Below are 18,713 nucleotides of genomic sequence, written 5' to 3' on the forward strand. Positions count from 1 at the left end.
AGTAGGGGGGAGGGGGGAAGGTTTTGTGGCCGCAGGAGGTGTATTGATGGAGGGAGGAGAGCCAACAGAGGCTGGAAGGTGAACCGCAACAAGAAGGTGAAATGTCGCCCCTCTGTATACACATCCACAGGTGCTACGCAGGAAGTGCAAGAGGGAGAGAAGGGGGGGGGAAGATGTTACTAAGCGAGCTACACCCAAAGCGAAGGTCAGATTGGAAATCGACAAGGAGAAAGCCGCAAAGGTACAGAACACCTTCGCCACGCAGGACAGCAGCACTCGCCTCTTTTCGCTCTTGCCTCCAACAACAAGAAGTGAGTGGTGGTGATTGGGAATGGGGTCGAGATGAGCAATGAAAAGAAGTGGAGAGAAAGAGAACGACAGTCAGGTGACGTTGCTATTCAGTTGTGTACTTCGTTGAGGGCAGCACTTGAGTGTTGCGCAGGGAGTGCATCGCATGATGGTGTCGAGGAGCAAGAAATGGGGGAACAGCATGTCATCAAAAATGTGTGCACAGAAGAATACGCGGGTTGGAGAGTGGAGAATGGAGAATGGAGGTAAACGGTGTGGTGAAAGCCACATGTTGATGGGGGAGCGGACATGGGGGGAGGGAGGTGGTGTTAGCACAGTCATGGCCACTGAGGCGACCGCAGAGGAAGAGAAAGCAAAGGATGTCTTCGTTAGTTTCGGTGTGCGTGTGAGTTGCAGCGACAACGCCTTCCTCCTCAATGAAAAAAAAAGAGAAGGATAACAGCGTTTTGCTAGAAGTGCGCACCAGCGCACACAAAGGGTGGTAGTGATTGAGTGTGATGCATGTGCGGCCGTCATGACTGGTATCATCACCTGCGTTTCCAGAGCAGGGGTAGGGCCAAGAAGCCGTGTGTTGGTGTGCCTGTGCCCGTTTCGCCTCCCTCCCCTTTTGCTCCGTTGTTGACTTGGGGTGCGAAGACTGCGACTCTGTCAAGAGAAGAGCGGAAAAGAGCAGGCAGATGAGAAGAAAAAGATACAACAAGCGTAGCTTCCCGATGTGAATGATGCTCATGGGAGGCACGTAATACGAAAAGAGAAGAAGTGAAAAGCTTTGCGGGACAGTGCCACTGCTCGAGGCGCCGATGTGCTTCACATGCCTTCTGTTCTCCCTCTTCCCACTGTGCGCACCTACTGCCACCTCTCGTGCTTGCTTCACACAAGCAACGCGAGGAGCAGCTGAGGGAAGAGAGGGGGGTGGGGGGCAACAATGTCGTAAAGGAGGGGAGGTGCACCGAGCGGTGACCAAGCTGTTAGGACAGCACTATACAAGGACCGATTCAGAGAAGAAGGTACACCGATGGCACTCATCACAGAACAAAGCTGAGCCAAAGTGATGAGACGTAACAGAGGGGAAACACAAAAACTGACGCAGCGATCTAAACACGCGCCTCAGCGAGCGACAGGGCCCAAGCACACATGCACACCGGCAACGAGGAAAATAACAACAAAAAAGGAGTACACAGGAGAACCCTCCGGGCCTCTGCACCTCATAGGCAGTCGCAGAGCATGGGAACAGTCTAGATTGAGCGGAAACACGCGCCCAGGGGTGGCGTCATGCGCGAAGTGAAAGAAACAGAGTCGGGAGTGCAACACACACACTCACACGGACAGAAATATGATAACAAGGGGAGAGAAAGTTGCGAGTGGCCAGTAGGCGCAGTCAGCTAGCTGTGCCGTGAGATGAGGGGTTTCTCTGACCTCTTGCTAGCGCCTTGCTGTTGTGGGTGCTGCTGCTGCTGTTGCTGTTGCTCCTTCCATAGACGTGCAATTGCTTCGACACGTTTGTTGTATTTCTTTGCTTGTCGCTGATGGGGGCTGAGACGCTTCTGCTGCGGCCGTCCACGAGTCCTCTGGCGAGTCGTCGTTCCAGCGGCTCTCGACTGCCCTCTCGTTTTTGAGGCCACTCTACGCTTCGATGCCTTCTGGCGCTGCGGCGCGGCAGAGGAGGACGAAGCCCGCCTTTGCCGCCACGAGTGCGCGATCTTCGATGCGCGCCACCGGCTCGACACCGCTCCAGTACCCTTTTGCCGTGCGCACGACGCCAGTGGAGCAGAAAAACACTGAAGTGCCGTGGTTCTCGTTGAGCAGGCGCCGAAGTAGAGTGCGCCAGGACCTAGAGGAGAGCGACTGTTGAAGGCGAAGAAGACACCAGTGAGACGCAGCAGAGCTGTGGATGTTCGCAGCATCGTCTCCGCTACTAAAGAATCCTACCGTGTACCTGCACTTCTTTTAGGTTTCTGTGTTTTTTTTTTTGCTTTTCAGCAGCCTGGCTCGGCAAAGCGAATCGCTTACAAGTTGTAAAAGCGGCACCAATGCGAAGGGGAAGAGGGTAGCAGCGAGGGTGTACCAATAAGGTCGAACGCCTGTGTTAGTAGGCGTGCTGGGGGGCTTTCTCTATTGACCCTCTCCCTCTTCGTTTGCGAGTGTCTCTCTCAATGGCTGAGAGAGGCCAGTGTTGGGAAGGAAGGGGGGAGGTAATAGACGGAGTGAGAATGGGCACAAGAGAGAAGGCGATGAGTGTGCGCACGTCTGTCCACAACGGCAGAGAGAAGATGGTGTGGAGGGCCAATGCACAGGCGACGTTGTGCTACGCGGCCTCCACACAACGCGTGCGTACAGAGGCGGGCACCTCAACGCACACCAACGGATCCCTCTCCTGTTTTCCCGTGAATCAAAGAGGGGGAAAGAAAAGGAGTTCATCTGATGCAGCAGGCAACGCTTAGCGCAAAGCCACGCAGACAACGCACTGAAATGGTGCGAGGGGAGGAAGTTCCACAAGGAGTATAGACGCTGCTGCTGCTGCTGCTACCGTGTCAGCTGATGGCGAGTTGCGGCTCGACGAGGACACAAAGGCTGATACGGTATGAGGAGGTTCCTCAAGGCAAGCAAACAAGAGAAAAGAAGCACTAACACACACACACGAAGCGCGACGCTCTGCAACATCATAGCTAAGAAGCAGGCGACAGGCGATAATGTGATAAACAGAAAGCGACTTCAGCAAAGGAAAAGGAGGAAGTAACAAGAGGAGCACCAGCAAACGATACACAAGAGCGCCTCCCCCCCACCCCCCAAACACACACACACACAAAAATAAAAGTCCTGGGACCCCTCCCCAGGGTCATCCCCTGTCGCACATTCTCATGCATCTCGACGAATCTCTCCACTGCAGTGTCAATGCGCAGCAGTCCTCGCTCGTCGTCCTCGACATAACCCACGCAGCCACCGAGTCACCATCGTCCCGTCTACAAAAAGAGGAATCCCACAGCAAGCAGTGGAACAGTAAAAATAAAAACATGTTGCACGTACAAGCGCGCACACAAGAGACGCCGCAAAAGTTGTCCCTCTTCACTACAGGGGATGAGCCGAAGCACGTTGTTGACGTAGAAGAGAGCCTTTTCATTCTTGCGCAGCTTTGTGTAGCCGACAGCGAGGTGGTAGTAGCAGCTGGCCAGGCGCTCGTAATGTGGGTGCGCATCTTCACAATTAGAAGAGTGTCTGTGAGTGCTTGAGCCTGCCGTGCTCGGACTTGTGCAGGACACACCCAACGCCTTCGGTAAGCACTGTGTGCTGGTCATTGCCGCCGTAGTAGCAGAGGAGCAGGATGAGGCGACTGTCATGCCGGATGCACCCCACCTGCACGCCGAAGGCTGTGCACGGTCACGCATCAGCGATGGCGGTGCCGATCCGTATCCAACCTCTGGCGGCGGCGGGGCTGTGGCGAATTGGACAGCAGAGCCACGCAAGATCACTGACGGCCCTGTGTTTTCGGCGCTCTCGACCATTTCGTTGTTCGTGCAATGAGTAGAACAGGGATCTGCAGCAGCTGCTGCACTACTGCTGCTCGCACTTTTCCCGTCAGAAGGGCTGCCAGAGATTCCCAGCCACTCGTTATCGTGAGGCCTGCCGTCGTCGAGGCCATCCTCTTCTGGGGCGCTCTCCACCAGATCACTGCACAAGGCCTTGCCATGTTCGTCGTCGTCCACATCGGTGTCGGGTGGCCTGCGGATGACAGTGGACCAGTAGTGGTTCCAACGCTCCTTAAGCAAGTACTCCATCAGCAGCACACCTTCCTCGATGAGTGACTTATCGGAGTGCCACAGAAGCGCGACAGCGAGTTCGTACGCTGTCTCGTCACCCGTGGCTCCATCCACTCCGCCATCCAACTGCAGTCGCAAGCACTGGATGACCGAGTTCAAGTCATCAACTTGCTCTGGGGAAGGGTGTGTAATAGCCATATACTGCGGGTTTTCGGACCGAAGAATCTGCAAGGACTCCAATAAACTAGCTGGCTCCGCCAAGTCAGGCCGGGTGGCACAGGAGGCGGAGGCAGCAGACATCGACTCACAGCCGTGAGTGCGCCTCAAGAAGCCGCACCCTTTTTTTTCTACGTAGGTAGTGACTTTCCCGCGGCACTTCGACGCCAAGGCGCACAGCCCAGTGCTCCTCCTCAATATATCTGCTGCAGAGTCAACGGCAACGAGCAGAAAGAGAAAAGCGAGGCCCCTCAAAAATAAAAAAACGCTTCGGTACGTCCACTCTACGGAGTGGGCAACGCTAAGAGAACAGCGGGCAGCAGATGATGAGCAAATGAAGTGCGTCCGGCGACGAAGCACACACACGTAAAGAACAAAGGAAAGCGAAGCAAAAGGTGCAAGAAGAAACGAAAGAGAGAGAGAGACAAGGCAGTTAAACAAAAATGCGCTTCAGTCACTCAACAGGTGGGCAGTAGCTTCTGCCTCGGTACTCCGTCAGCACAAGAGAGGTATGAAAGCGAGAAGAAGTAACTGGGAAAGACTTCCGTGCCTGCGGCCTCCTTGCTTTACGTAGATGCACGACCGGCATCAGCGCTCAACCACAAGTCCTTCCGTTCTTTCGACAATTTTTATCACAGAGGCCGAGTGCACGTCCCGAAGGGAGACGAAAAGGACGAAAGTGAAAGATCAGCGGTGAGTCGGAGTCAAGCAGCAGTTGCGCCGCGAGAGAGGGGCGGAAGAAGAGGCAGGGTGGTAGAGGTCGGCAGCCTGAACACAGGCGTTCACGAGAGAGAGAGTGAAGGAAATAAAGGGGGAGAGAATACACAGCTGTTGGGCTAGTCCGACGTGCAAAAGCCGGGGCGCGGAACAGGGAAATGGATAACTTACACATTCCCCAAGTCATGAATGAGCGCCCCATCTTTGGTGATGAATTTATGTGTTTTTTTTTTCCTTTTCTTTCGATGTTTACTACTATTCTGGCAAGGACCACACGGGAGTAACTCGTTGACTTTAGTGATGCGCCTTGCACTTTGGCTCGTGTGCCACAGCAACGGGATGTCTAAAGCACTCAGTGCTGTGTTGGCCTCGATGGAGAGAAGACAAAAGGGACTTCCTTTGTTCGACACAAGTATACGCGCACGCATACGCTTCAGCACACAGGCAACTTAGCATCACTTTTACGACCGAACTGACGCCCGCAACGATACACGTAGCCACGGGACTCAGCACCAAGCACGGCATCTCAAGCGGCCTCCGTCTCCTCCTGTATAATCTTCTTGATTGCTTCGGAGAACTTCGTTGTATTCGCCTCAGCGTTGGGTCCGGTGAACTTGAGCAGGTACGTGTGCGGGCCCTCGCTGGTGGCGACAGCTACAATGAGGTGCCTTGCCTCTGCCTTGGAGAGCGTAAAGAGGTTCTTGCCGACGGTCGCGTTGAGGGAGTAGCCGCCGCGCACCAGGAGTCGGTGAACATGAACCCTAGACTCTGTCTTCTCCTCTGCCACAAGCTTCGCCTCCCCGCTCCCGTGTTCCACCCAGCGGCCCGGCGTGTCACCCTTTCCCTTCTCGAACAAGAAGAGCTTTGACGGCGCTGTGGCCAAAACTTCACGCGCCGACTGCTCCACGATTTCGCTCCCAAAGCCGGTGCCGTCAGCGCCGTCCTTGGGTGCGTCGTCGTCGTCATCAGCCCCTAGATTTTGGTCTTTGTTCTCCTCCTGCATCTTCTTGCGGGCCTCTACGAAGCTGTTCACCGCGGAGCCAAAGTTAAACGAACCGGCACCGAAGATGGGGGCCTTCGGCTGAGCCGTCTCCGTCACCGCCGTTGGCTCCTTCGCTGGGGCCTCCTCTGTCGTGGTGGTGGTCGAGGACTTGGCGGGGAGAAACCCTACGCTAAAGTCACTCACCGGTTTCTTCATAGCACTTGAAGGAGCAGTTGAAGTGTGAAAAGAGAAACTGCTAGCCATTCCTGTAGGTGCGCTGCTGTTGTTCGCTTGTGATCCGCCAAAAGAGAAGGGAATTGCCGGCTTCGTTGATGATCCCGTAACTTCAGGGCACGTGGTGCTGCCGCCTAGGTTCGATTCACTCGGCGTAGTGGAGGTGGGAAATCCAAAAGACGGCGACGGCTGACTCGCGGAGGACTCCGGCGCAGCAAACGAAAAGGAAGTCACCGTACTTTTACTCACCTTACCGGCGACAAACGGCACTTTGAAGAGTGGCTTCTCCTTATCCATCGCGAGGGCAACATCTTTGAATAAGGAAGGGCCTTTCGCACATCCACTGCCCAACGAATTCGCCCCATCACGGCGGCACACTCGCACGACACGACGGTTAGCCATCTCCGACTCATCGGCAACCTGCGGGGTCATCACAAATTCGTCGTCGGCGCAACCTTCTCCGTCGTCTTTTTTGGTCAGCTGACTTTCCGCCAAGCGCTTTCGTGGAACCTCACTCATGCTGGTCAAGCTGCGGCTGTATGTCTGTGGCTGATGCTTTACGTAAGAGTCGAAGAGCGGAGAAACAAAGAACGGCGCTCCAATGCTTTTCCTTTCTGTAGCAGGGGGTGGGGTACACGAAGCGCTGGAGAAGCTCACAAGTGAGACACAGCGTCAACAGGCAGACACAGAAACTAGAGGAGGAAGAAGAAGAGAGGGGTTACGAAGGATCAGAGGAACCACGGGCATAGGCTTGGCGCGGGCGCGCGTACATGAGCGTGCAGATGGGCGCACACGTCGCGCTCGCACGTAAAAAAAAAAAGGGAAACTCGGATAGAGACGTAAGTGGAGCAGAGGACCCGCTGCTTCCAGCAAGACCTCAGATCTTGTCACTCCGTGGCGGTGTGGTGCCCTCAAAACGAGAGAGGACGGTATTTACCCCTGACAGTGAGCCCCACATGTAGGTGACGCTCTCCCCTGCGTGGAATGCAAAGGTACAATAAGGGAAGCACAGGCCCGTGTACCGGCGCATGTATCCGCTGTGATTTTTATCGCACTATTACGCGCTGTTTTCGAGCATTCCCCTGTGAAACAAAAAAAATACCCAGTTGATGCCCCCTCGCTGTTGGCACTGCCATCACGCGCATGCACTCAGGAGCAGACGTATGCGCCATGCGTGCTGTGCCCTACCTTGACAGAGACAGTGTCCAACAAAGCAGAGGCATAGGTTCCACGCAAAAAGATACAAACAAAAAAAAACAGCTCGGGGGCAAACAGCGCAGTGAGGGAAGTGGCTACGACTTACTCGCACCTCTTCAGCGCACGCCTCCCTCTCTCCCTCTCTCTTTTCTGTATGTGTCCTCTCCCTCACAGTGCACTTTGCTTGGTGTTGTTTCGGCACCCTGGAGCAGAAAAGCAGCCAACTGGGAAGTCGCTCGAAGAAGAAGTGCGGCAGCGCGTGTCATGGACAGCGAGGAAAGAGTAGGAGGAAAAAGCGTGACGGAAAATGCATGCCAACACGTACGCAGCCCGCGCCACACGCTCTCCGTCCCCCAAAAAGCGAGCAAATGATCCGCTGAGTCTTGACACGGAGGCAAAATCACGTGTAGGAGGGGGGGGAAGCGGAGGAGCGGTGAGGACAGAAGTGAAAAGGCATTTGAAGGCAAGCAGCACGAGGCAAAGCAGAAAAACGACAGCACTACAGCGGTACCGACAGAGAGCGAAAGAGTAAACCCTAGAGAGGCGACCCCATACACAAAAAAGAGTATACGTAACTCGACGTCGATTCATCATTCGGCCATTACTCCTGCGGGACCAGCCGCAGCCTCTCTTCTTCACAAGATTTAAGTTCCAATGCATCCTCCGCTTTGTTTCTTCTTCACTTACTGTTTTGCGGGATGGCCACAGATACAAGTAAAAGGTGAAAAGGTGAGGGAATACACAGCACGCAACACACATGCATCTCCTCCTCCGTCATTTTGTCATTGTGCGGGTCTGCGCAACAAGAGAGAGAGCAGCAAAAGTAAAGGGGTGGGGAGTCTTTAAGAGGCCCAGAGAGAAAAAGAGGTAAGACGGAGAAGTAGTGGGAAGGGGAAGGGTAAGTGAGAGCGACAATGTTGAATTAAAATCGGTAAGTGTGGATGTGTCTTTCAAACAGCAGAGGATGTGGGTGGGGGGGTGCCAAAGAAAGCGATAAAAGAAGAAGGGGAAAGAGATCAAGGAAAGAGGGGACGGACGACTGTGGTGTGTAATCGAGGAGAGGGAAACGAAGAGGCAAGATGTCGTAGAAGGTGCGGTTTGGAGGAGTGGGGCAGGGAAAAGTGAGAGGGCCACGAGACAAACAACAAACGCAAGCTGCCTGGTATGGTGTTAACACGCGTAGGGAACGGGTGTAAACGCAAACACAGCACGACGACGACGGGGGCGGGTGATAGACCCGCTAAGTATACTATTGCAACAGCAGCTGTCTTCTGCAGAACTATCGAGTGCGATCAGTGCGCCGCTTTGTGGTCTTCGTGGCAGGTACGTTGAGTTCCACATGCACGACCGTCGGCGTACTGTGCGAGTTGATCGCTTCGTCGTCTGCGGACTCCTTCAGCCAGAAGAGAAAGCGATTGCACGCGCACGATGCGACAAAACGAAATGAATTTGCGTGCTGCGCAAGGGTAAGCAACGCCTGCTGGGAGTTTGAGGACCGGCTCGAGGCAGCTTCCTCCTCGGAGAAGGAGAAGGAAAGCCACTGATGTGTTGTCAGACAGAAGCGGTAGAGCGGCACACCGCCATTCGAATAGAGGCGCTTTGCCGACATTGAAGTATCACTGAAGAGGACGTAGAGGCTTCCGTCCTCCACCGCCGCGGCGGCCGGCATACACCATTTAGAGAGATTCCTGCGAGTTGGTCCGAGTGGGTGTCCACCCAGAACCTGGACAGGCGTCCAAGTAAGCCCGCTAGAAGAGGACTCGCCGGTCAAGGAAAGGTACCATATATCGTCGAGGATTCCAGTAGCAGTGCGGCCGCCATACAGCCAGAGCGACTGCCGAGACGCGTCAAACGCCAACACGGCGTCCTCACGCGGGCATGGGCTGACTCCCCGAGCCACCTCCAGCCGCTCCCAGTACGCCACACGTCGCTGAATAGACGGTGCAAGCCAGAGTCGCCACACGTCATTCAGCAGCGAGGCGGTGTCACTTCCTCCAAAGAGATATAAAACCGGCTCTACACCAGTCACCGTTGGCACACCAGAGAGCACAGTCGCCGCCCCCGGTGTCAACGACTCATCGGAGAGCTGCAGCGACTCAGCAGCCGGAGGCGATGGCGGGCTAGTTTGCCAACGTGCCTTAGGTGAAGAAACGCCAGAAGCAAGCGCATGTCCATGTCGCCCCACCGGTCGCGAAGACACTCGAGTGTCAGCCTCCAGTCGGTCCCACTGAAGCGCGGCCTCGCCATCCCCTTTCGACGGGCGCCCGCGTGCACTCGCCTGGGCGGGGGTGGGGTCCCCCCCCGCCGCCTCCCCGCGGCCCGGCGGGGAGACCTCGCCCACCCCAACAGCGGTGCTACCGGGGCGCCGAGGGTGGAGATACCACAGCTCCGCGCTGCACTTCTCGTCTTCCCACCCACCGAACAACACGACGGACCCTTCACCAGGCACAGCAGCGGCGCTGGCATGGGCGACGCGGAATGGGGCATCGGGCATTCGCGTCCAGACACGCGTTCCAGAATCCCACATACGTGCGTGCGACACGGTGCGCTGCTTGTATACATCGAATCCGCCAATTGCAAATACTTTGTCCTTCGTACAGACCGTTGTCGACTCGACGGTTGATGTGGTCCACGGTGGAAGCGCACCTTGTTGAATAAGCGAGGTACGCTTGGCTGACCCGGTGGCCGCCTCCGCATAGGGGAATTCCGACACGCTATTGAACGACTGTGTCATTTCTGATGAATGGTGGTTGGCAAAAAGGAGCAAAAGAAAAGAAGAAGCGCTGATATCACAGCAACGACTGTCCGTGCTGAGGAAGAGCAGAGCCGTTATTGGGTGCTCGACAGAGGCAATGTAAAGCGAACCGTGTGCCGGGCATACGCAGCCACGAACTCTTCAGGATGTCTATATACGAACTGAGAACGACGCACAGTGCAGAGGAAACCACCAAGCAGAAAAATGCAGATTCGCAAAAAAGAGTGAGGTATCATTCCTTTGCTAACCAGACGGGGGGAGGGAGGGAGGGAGGGGGGAAGTAAACCAGAAGAGATGAGCACTGCACAAGATAAAGATACAATAAAAAAAGGCGGGGGGACGGCGGCGGCGGCAAGCAGGAAAAGGGGGCGGAGTGTGCGTGTGTGTGTGTGCGTGTTGTGAGTAACAGCGTAGGAAGAAGAAGGAAGCAGAAAAAGACGAAGAGGGAGGAAGGGGGGAGGGAGGGGGGCAAAGGTACAAGCGAGGAAACATCAGCTGAACAACGGACGAGGAAAATAGGAAGTCTCTTTGTTGCTGTTCCTCTGGCATCAAGACTAAGCAGCACATCACGCTAAGGGCCGCTGCTTCCTCTCCCACACACGCACGCAGACGTGGACGTGTCCCCCTCTTTTTTTTTTTAACCACTGTCGCGCGTTTGGTTATTATGCAAACTTTGACTTCCAACGGTCGCCTTCTGGTGCATACAAAAGACGTGGGTCAGTGCCCTCTATTAGGGGGAGGAAGGGGGGAGGGGGGGTTGTAGGCCTGCTCCACAAATAAATGTGCGCGCTCGCTTCGGCTCGCTTTCCCCCTTTCACATATGGCAGCATTATCTCCAGACACACCTCTCGTGCACGACGAGGGTGCGCTTGCACCTCACCGTGACATCCGGTGCCCTGAGCAGTGCACCACCACCACACTGTGAACCGCAACACTGAGAAGGAACCCACAGTGCAGACAGCTGTAGGCACGAAGGCACAGCTGACCCCTACAACGACCTCTCCCCGTTACAGCTGTCGTAATCACTTTTTTCTACTTTTCCTTCACGCTGGGTTGTGTGTTCATTGGGGACACGGGATGTTAAGCACAAAGAGGCGAAATCGGACTCCGTCATCACCGCACATGCGCACGCAAAGAAACACACACCCCGCGGGTCGAAAGTGGCCGTAACGACAGCTCCTTTTCCGCTTACCTCACCACTCGTCTACGCAGACGTGGGTACGAGTGTGTGCCAAAATACAACCCACTCCTCGCCTCCCTCTCCCTCCGCCCCCTCCCAACCGTGGCTGATACATAGCGGTTGCTTCCGCAGTGCAGTGGAGACGCTGAAACCAACAAAAAAATGCTCTTCCCGCTTGATTGATGGCTTCCTCGATGGTGACGCAGAGGTACAATGTGAAGAAAACTGCAGCGACGGCGGAAGAAGACGACGGAGGAGGTGGTGCTGGAGGCGCTGACGGGTGAAAGACAAACAAAGGAATGGTGGAGCCCACGACGGAAAGCAAAAAGGTCGAGAGAAAGGGAGGAGAATACACGCACGTGTGTTTGCAGAGAAGCGCCACCGCTCGAGAGGGTCAAACGTGTATATACGTGTCTTTGCATAGAACAGAGGTCGTTCTTGGGGGAGGGGGTGGAAGGATGGCGCGAGGCACTAGAGAGGGCTCGAAAATGAAGGATTACTACAATAAGGGTTGTGGAGTTTCCCACGTTTGAGAAATAAAAAAACGAACGAATCGTACACAACACCTCTCACGCACAGACACGCACACACGCACGAACACAAGAAAAGAGAAAGACGGAGCGAGGGGAGGCAGAGAACAGGCGCGGAGGAGAAAGAAGAGGAGACAGGGCAAATTGACCGCCACGTTGGCAGGGCAGATGGTGCGACATAAAGACAGTCGCCACCTGCAAGAACGACGGCGAGTGGTGGGGAGTGGGGAGTGGGGAGGGGAGGGGAGGGAGCAGCAGACGACAGGAAAACCATTGAGATGAAAAAGAGGAGCGCGAGTTGTCGCTATCCCAACGATTGCAAACGAGTGCACGGCCCGACAAGCCTCTGTGCTTTAATGTGTCGTGCCCAATGCACCAGCCAACCTCATCATCTTGTCGCAAATACCCAACAGACACGGGAGGGGCACATTCTCCGGAGAATGTGCGGTAGGCATGAGGAACTGTAGAATGGAAAACACTGTGTTACACAGACAGCCCCCTCTAGTGTTGCTCTCTTGCACAGGCGTCTCTCCCCTACCTCTCTTCCCTCCACACCTGTCGTTGCTTTACGCCACGCAGGTCCCCATCTCCCCGCGAATACGTCCCTTGAGCGACTCTGGAATCACACCTCGATCCTCCGCGATGGCGTCCACTACAGTCTGAACATCCTCCGGCTTGAAGAGGCCGTAGCAGATGCCACCGTGGCGACTGTAGATAATGACATTCCCCGCGTAGATGTGACCACTCAGGTGCGAGCACGGACACACTGTCACTCGCTCTGCCCCACTGGCGCCCATTGTCTCGCGGAGAGCGTGCCGGAAGAGGTCAATCAAGACAGACCCGCAGTAGCCGCAGCGCGCGTCGCGTGTGAAGTGGGTGCAGATGAAGATAAAGTACTCACCCGAGCGGTCGATAGCCAGTGTGCCTTTCGTTTCCCACGGCAGCTCATACGGCGCCGAGATGCCACTGTATTGCGTAATAATGACCGCCTGTGTGTCGCTGTCAACTTTCACGTGTAGAATTGAGTCGTCCGTGTCCTTGCCCAGGTGCGACACAGTGAAGCTCGCACCTGGGCACTTTTGCCTGACATGCTGACTCAGCTCCTTAAAGCCCAGCACGTTCTCCGTGTGCTTGTCCCACTCCACTGCCGGTATATGGGTGTTCAGAAAGATATGCTCCCGCAGGCTCATGCTGCCGATAATCTTGGTGGGGATCGGGCCGCAGCACTCCTCGCGACCGAAGCCGTACTTATGAGGGTCGAGTCCCTCAATGTCCTGCAGTGTTTGTCTTGTCAGTTTTGGCTTGATCGCCTCAAACGAGTTGGGGTCGGCGGTCATCATGCACAGAGTATACGTGGAGGTCCGTGCATCCGTTACTCCACAGGGTGACTTAGGCAGTACACCACGCAGACGAAAAAAAAAAATAAAAACAAAAGAAGACGGTGGTGTCGATGATGAGCGGATACGAAGCAAAAAGAACCGCCACGGGTATACCGCTTCAGGGGTCAATCGCACGGACACCAGAGAATGGATGAAAAAAAAAGAGGTAGCAGCGAGAGAGAGAGAGACAACAGCGAGGGGAGGGGAGGGAGTCGAAGCAAATCACTAGAGGAACAAGAGAAGAAATATCAGGATCGGATAAGAAAAAAAAGAGCTAAACGCGAGAGATTTCGAAGCAGTTGCTAGTGCAGTATCTCGTGGCGAAGAGACATGAAAGTGCGCGTGCGGAGGTGAGTGATATGAGAGGGATGGAGAGGGAAAAGAGAGAGAGTCAAGTTGAGTGGAACTCTGCTACAGTGCCTGCAGAACGTGATTTAAGACATGTACCGTGTCGTGGTTGATGTGACTTGCAATCGATGCGGACCGAGAGCGCGCGAGCAGAGGCGATGAACACCAAAGAAAAAGAAAGAGAATGAAGGGGCGGTAACAAGGGAGACTCTGTGCATGGGGACATCGCTGTTTATGGGTGGGAAAAATGGTAGTGCAGGTGCGTGGGTGCTGAACAGAGAGTCCAACGAGCAAGTCAAGATGCAGACACAGCGGCGCTCCAGAAGGAAGAGAAAGCGCTGCACCAACAGGAGGAGCTGAACCAGCCACCCAATGTTGCTCCTGATGGACTGGCTTGTTTAAAAGGTCAACTCTAGCGCCTTGGATGTGTTTTCTTCGTTTCCTCAGCCCCTCCGATCATCTCCTTTGTTGGAGCACATGCCACCAGACGGAGACAAAGCAACTCACACAGCAATATCAGGTAAGCCCAACTCGTATGCCTGCGCCCGGCAGCGCCTATTCATGACGAGTCCTCGCGGCTTCTGCGACTATCAGTTATACTCTTTGCGCTCAGTGGGTCTACGATGCGCGGTCGCACCAGCATTTTCTTGGGCACACAATACGGAAACACAAGCGCATTGCACACAGGGTTCAGCGACTCCTTTCCGCGGACCGCCGCCTCCCAGCTCTTGATGCGCTTCAGCTTGCCGATCTTGGCCAGTGCAACCTGGCGCTGCCGGTGTGCGGAGAGGCGATCCTGAAAGAGCATGACTACTGGCGGCACTGCAAACTCAAACTCGCTCTCGTTCAGTGAACCATCCGTCTGTATTGTCAGCGTCTTGTGCATACGTGGGAAGCGTGACCGCTCAATCGAAAGCTCCTCGCGGTACATGCCACGGTTCTCAATGTGCTGCATCTCACTCAAGTGTCGGTCCTTGATAAAGGTGCGAAGTACGTAGGGAATCTTGTAGTCTGCCGGGCGCAGCTTCGGATTTGGCGAAACAGTGCGCGCGAGTGGCCGCAAACCTGCCGCAGGCGGAGCGCTCTTGGTCACCACTGCCCACTTGTTCAACACCATGTTGATCTTCAGGTTAGCTTCGAATGCGTCCGTCTGAGGGGCGTTATTCTTCTTACATGTAGCGGCGTTGTGCCGAGACCTTGTTCACCGGCGCCGTTGGTCAAGCATCATCCACAGCGTACGTGAACAGCAGCGATAGGCGAGGGTGAGAGAGAAGGATTGGTCGACCAGCTCAGTGTTGCGTACGCCAAGCATACCGTGACGCACAACATGCGACGAAGAAAAGAATAGAAAAGGGCACAAGAGTAAAGAGATTGTCATGGATGCACATATGCATGCGAACAGGTACCTGAGAATGAGAGTGGGAAAAACCAAGCTTGGGCTTTGTGTGTGTATGTGTGTGCCTGTGTGCGTGCGCATGCCGTGGATGAGGCAGCCGCTCAATAGAAACATCGACACGCACCATAACGCCTACTTGGGTCACCTCGAAAGGTGCGTTCCTTCCATGACATGACCCCACCCGACCCTCACCCCTCTCCCATGTATTCGCTCTTTCCGCTTTGGGGCCATTTACCGCTGATCGCCGCAGCTGCTGAAGCCGCTTTAAAGTGTTAGCTGCGAAGGTGAAGCGTTCCAAGATGTCTGTGTCCACTTCTCAACAGTACCACGGCAAACTCACACGCAGAGAGACAAACAAAGAGGCAGAGGGTCATGCACATAACCCTAATCCTTTCCGTTCTTCTTCCCTCTGCGCCATCCGTAACAGGCTGCGCTCTGACCACACGAAACAATGCTGAGCGACAATACACGCGCACGCAGACTAGAACAGGAGTGCCGTGCGATCCCTGAAAAGCTGACAAGGATGTCACACGTAGCCTACACATGGCGCTCTTGAAAGCGCCTGAGGTAGTGCTCCATCGTGCGCGGAGTCAGTTGATAAAACAGAAGCTCATTATCCACCATCCAGTGGAGCAGCGGGAGCGACGCGAAGCGGATCCCGTGTACCGCTGCCATGTCTTCCATGGCAGCGACAAGTGTCTCCACTGTGCCGCCGGCGACGCCGTCCGCCACCTCCACGATGCCACCAGCAGAGGGGTCTAGTCCGAGAGCCGCGATGGACAGAACGTTGAGCTGATCTGGTGATTCGATGGCGCGGCGCAGCAAACTTTGGCATGCCGCGTCCAGCACAAAGAGAAACGCAACGCCGCACTCGGCAACGCATATGTGGCTACGGCTAGCAGACGTGGGGAGGCCAGGCGCAGAGGACGGCACCAGCCAAGCCGCACGCATACTTTTCACAAGCGACTGCACGGTTGCCGACCTCGCTACCTGTTGCCGTGCCATCGACATCTCGCCATATGTGATCCACCACGCCTGCGCAGCATCGTCGCAGCTGTCACCCTCGGCGTGTGGGCGCAGCAGTACGAGCGGGGCAAGATGCGTGCGCTGGAATTGCTCCACAAGCACCTTTATGTGGCCTTTCCCGGAGGCAGATGCCATGAGCCACTCCCATGAAAAGACCACCGCAGCAGACATCTCCATCCCTACACTGTTTGTCCGCGTCGTCACGCACGGGCGGCGCCACGCATGCGCAGTGTAGAGCTCAGCAAGGGATGTAGATGCTGGAACATGCGGCTCCAGAGCGCCGTCTGTGACAACCTCTGGGGTGCGAACGTCACTCACCTCGACAAGCTGATGTAGCCAGCACGGGTCACATGGATGGAGCTTGGACGGGCCAGCCTCGTAGTATGACTGCTGCGGTACTAGGCAGGCAGACCATCGCGTCAGCGACGCGCACTCAGCCACCTCTGCCGGTTCTCCGGGAAGCAATACAGTAACGCAGTGGTGACTGTCGGTGTCTGTCAAGTGCAGCGACGCGAGAAACTGCAGTTTCTCCTGCAGTCGCACATCTTTGGATAGCACAAGGACCACGTCTGCCGGCTGCTCGCGAATCTCACACGCGAGGTCCGCCACCGACGTGCGCTGGAGTGAGGAGGGCGTGACGTCAACGACAACCGCTGGCAGAGGGGGAGCGGAAGTAGTTGTGTGTACGAACGCAGGCGACGCCACAGTCAGGTAGTTCTGCCGGCACCGGCGCACCGGTGCAGAGTGCATCAGGTCCGAGAGAGCCTGCTGTGTGAAAACGACATCGACTGCCGGTGCGAGAAGTAGGTCGCACAAGCACCTCCAGACCTCGCTGGCGGTGACGCAGGAGGACAAGCTCACGGAGTAGGTGGCAGGAGTTTTCTCCTGCATCAACCACCTGCCACGTCTACGTTCTTGCACCGACTTCCACCACTGCCTCGCCATCGCCCACACTGCATTAAGCCAGTGCGCCTTCTGAGCTGAGCTCTTCTCTGCTACTTCCATGGCTCTCTCCCCAGCACTTCCAGGTGAATTCACGCACTCCCTCAGCAGTGCCGCGGAAACGGCAAGAGGCAAGGCGTGCAGGCGTTGTATGGCTTCCGCAACAATGTGACTCGGCAGAGGAGAAGCGAGTGCGCCAGTGGCGCGTTCGCTTGCGCGACCTAGCGCCTGTAGGAGAAACGTACGCTCTGCCTCCCCACGGCACATCGCCGTCACTGCTCGCGCGAGTCGCAGAACTGTTGACGGCGCCGGAAACACACCCACACCGATTCCGCTGAACGAAAGTCGCACACCACCTTCTGTGGTGCCGTTCAGCACCACACCAGGCCGCGCACGGAGTCGAATTTCATATTCAGTGCAGGCCAGCAGCAGCTCCGCTGCTGTGTCACGAATGACCAGCGGCGCCTCCACTTCAGCTGTGTGCAGCTCTGCGATGTACCTCAGTCGACGCACGGGGCCTTCTGTGATGCGCTGCAGTAGCCGCTCCTTGAGAAGCTGCGCCGCTACACGCTCCTCCATGTTAGACGTAACTTCAGTCCACCCCTCCGGTTCCAGGAAGGCACACGACGCGCCGGCTGCGCTTGTCGAATCCACACCGAGGCGCACGAGTCTCGGACCCTCCGGCAGAGCAGGTAGAGACTCGATAAATGACAACGCCTCGTGAAGGGCCTCCAGCAGCTCACGTGGGGCTGGAAAGGGTCGTGTCATCCTCACTTCCACTGCTGATCCGCGCAGACGGCACTGGAGAACAGGAGCTCTGCGTGACGTGCCGGTGGACAGCCTCTCTGGTGAGGAACAGCGCGCAGAGGATGTGAGTGGAGAGGAAGAGCAAGGGAAAGTGGTGGTGACATCTTCCACCGACGGCGTGCAAGCCGCTGTACTAACAGTAGGCGAGCTCGCCGCTGGGTTGTCGAGAACGGGCCTTGGTGACGCAGCAGCCAGTGCCACCTGTGGTGCTATGGCGACGACGGTATCATTCGTCGATGATGTTGCAGCGGGTTGGTGTGCTACAAGTGGTGCCTCACTACACCGCATTGCAGGAGTCAGCAGAGGAGGTGGTGCGGTATACGACGGTGTTGGGACCTCCGCCTTCGTCTCCTCTGCCTGGCCCTCCGTCTGCTCCACGACAGGGGCGAAGAGCGTGTTTTCCAGCTCCTCCAAAGTAAAGGCGATGTCGGACGCTCCGTGGGCATCGGAGGTAGCCTGCAGGTGCTGTGGCGTGAGAACGAAGGTCGGTGTCCAGAATTGAAGAGGCGGCGGCACTGCTTCGTGAGCTGTGCACGGTGCCGAAGGCAATGAAGGTCGTCGATGACGTATGCCAGCGTTCACGGCCGCCACTGGTGTCGAGAGTGGCGGTGGTGCGATCACCGGTTTCGCCTCTATCAGACCCTCCGCGGGGGGTGGTGACAATGCGGTGCCGCCTGGTGTAGCCCTCCTCAGCGCGCGAGGCTTCAGGTTGACGTTTCCCAGTCGCGAAGCGGGAATGGACACGCGACCACGCTTCTGCTCACCAGTCACCTTTTTGCTAAGCTCGAAGATGTCGTTCAACAACGTGTCTACCTCGCCGGTACCACGGCGACGAGGCGGGTGTGGTGGTTCGCCTGCTTCATGCGCGGCGCGGTCGACTGGGAAGAAGGGCGCAGTCGTATTTTCAGGGGCACAGTTATCGGAAGGCGCCGCGCTAAAG

At 56.1% G+C, this 18,713-nt stretch overlaps 6 protein-coding genes across 6 annotated transcripts; all 6 read right to left on the reverse strand.

Moving 5' to 3' along the window:
* Positions 1-3,269: 3,269 nt before the first annotated feature.
* Positions 3,270-4,364, reverse strand: LPMP_356310 (hypothetical protein; the record flags this gene model as incomplete). The annotated part of the gene is made up of 1 exon (XM_010705258.1): positions 3,270-4,364. One exon carries the CDS (start codon positions 4,362-4,364, stop codon positions 3,270-3,272), a length of 1,095 nt encoding a protein of 364 aa, XP_010703560.1.
* A 1,159-nt stretch (positions 4,365-5,523) lies between these two features.
* On the reverse strand, positions 5,524-6,510 carry LPMP_356320 (hypothetical protein; the record flags this gene model as incomplete). Its single annotated transcript, XM_010705259.1, has 1 exon — positions 5,524-6,510. One exon carries the CDS (start codon positions 6,508-6,510, stop codon positions 5,524-5,526), a length of 987 nt encoding a protein of 328 aa, XP_010703561.1.
* A 2,179-nt stretch (positions 6,511-8,689) lies between these two features.
* Positions 8,690-10,144, reverse strand: LPMP_356330 (hypothetical protein; the record flags this gene model as incomplete). Its single annotated transcript, XM_010705260.1, has 1 exon — positions 8,690-10,144. One exon carries the CDS (start codon positions 10,142-10,144, stop codon positions 8,690-8,692), a length of 1,455 nt encoding a protein of 484 aa, XP_010703562.1.
* A 2,297-nt stretch (positions 10,145-12,441) lies between these two features.
* LPMP_356340 (hypothetical protein) lies at positions 12,442-13,215 on the reverse strand (the record flags this gene model as incomplete). Its single annotated transcript, XM_010705261.1, has 1 exon — positions 12,442-13,215. The coding sequence occupies one exon, from the start codon at positions 13,213-13,215 to the stop codon at positions 12,442-12,444; it is 774 nt and encodes a 257-aa protein (XP_010703563.1).
* A 946-nt stretch (positions 13,216-14,161) lies between these two features.
* LPMP_356350 (hypothetical protein) lies at positions 14,162-14,719 on the reverse strand (the record flags this gene model as incomplete). The annotated part of the gene is made up of 1 exon (XM_010705262.1): positions 14,162-14,719. One exon carries the CDS (start codon positions 14,717-14,719, stop codon positions 14,162-14,164), a length of 558 nt encoding a protein of 185 aa, XP_010703564.1.
* Positions 14,720-15,535: 816 nt separating this feature from the next.
* Positions 15,536-17,734, reverse strand: LPMP_356360 (hypothetical protein; the record flags this gene model as incomplete). The annotated part of the gene is made up of 1 exon (XM_010705263.1): positions 15,536-17,734. One exon carries the CDS (start codon positions 17,732-17,734, stop codon positions 15,536-15,538), a length of 2,199 nt encoding a protein of 732 aa, XP_010703565.1.
* Between the last annotated feature and the right edge of the window lie 979 nt (positions 17,735-18,713).

The sequence above is a fragment of the Leishmania panamensis genome, assembly GCF_000755165.1.
Source record: "Leishmania panamensis strain MHOM/PA/94/PSC-1 chromosome 35 sequence".
NCBI classification, from domain to species: Eukaryota; Euglenozoa; class Kinetoplastea; order Trypanosomatida; family Trypanosomatidae; genus Leishmania; species Leishmania panamensis.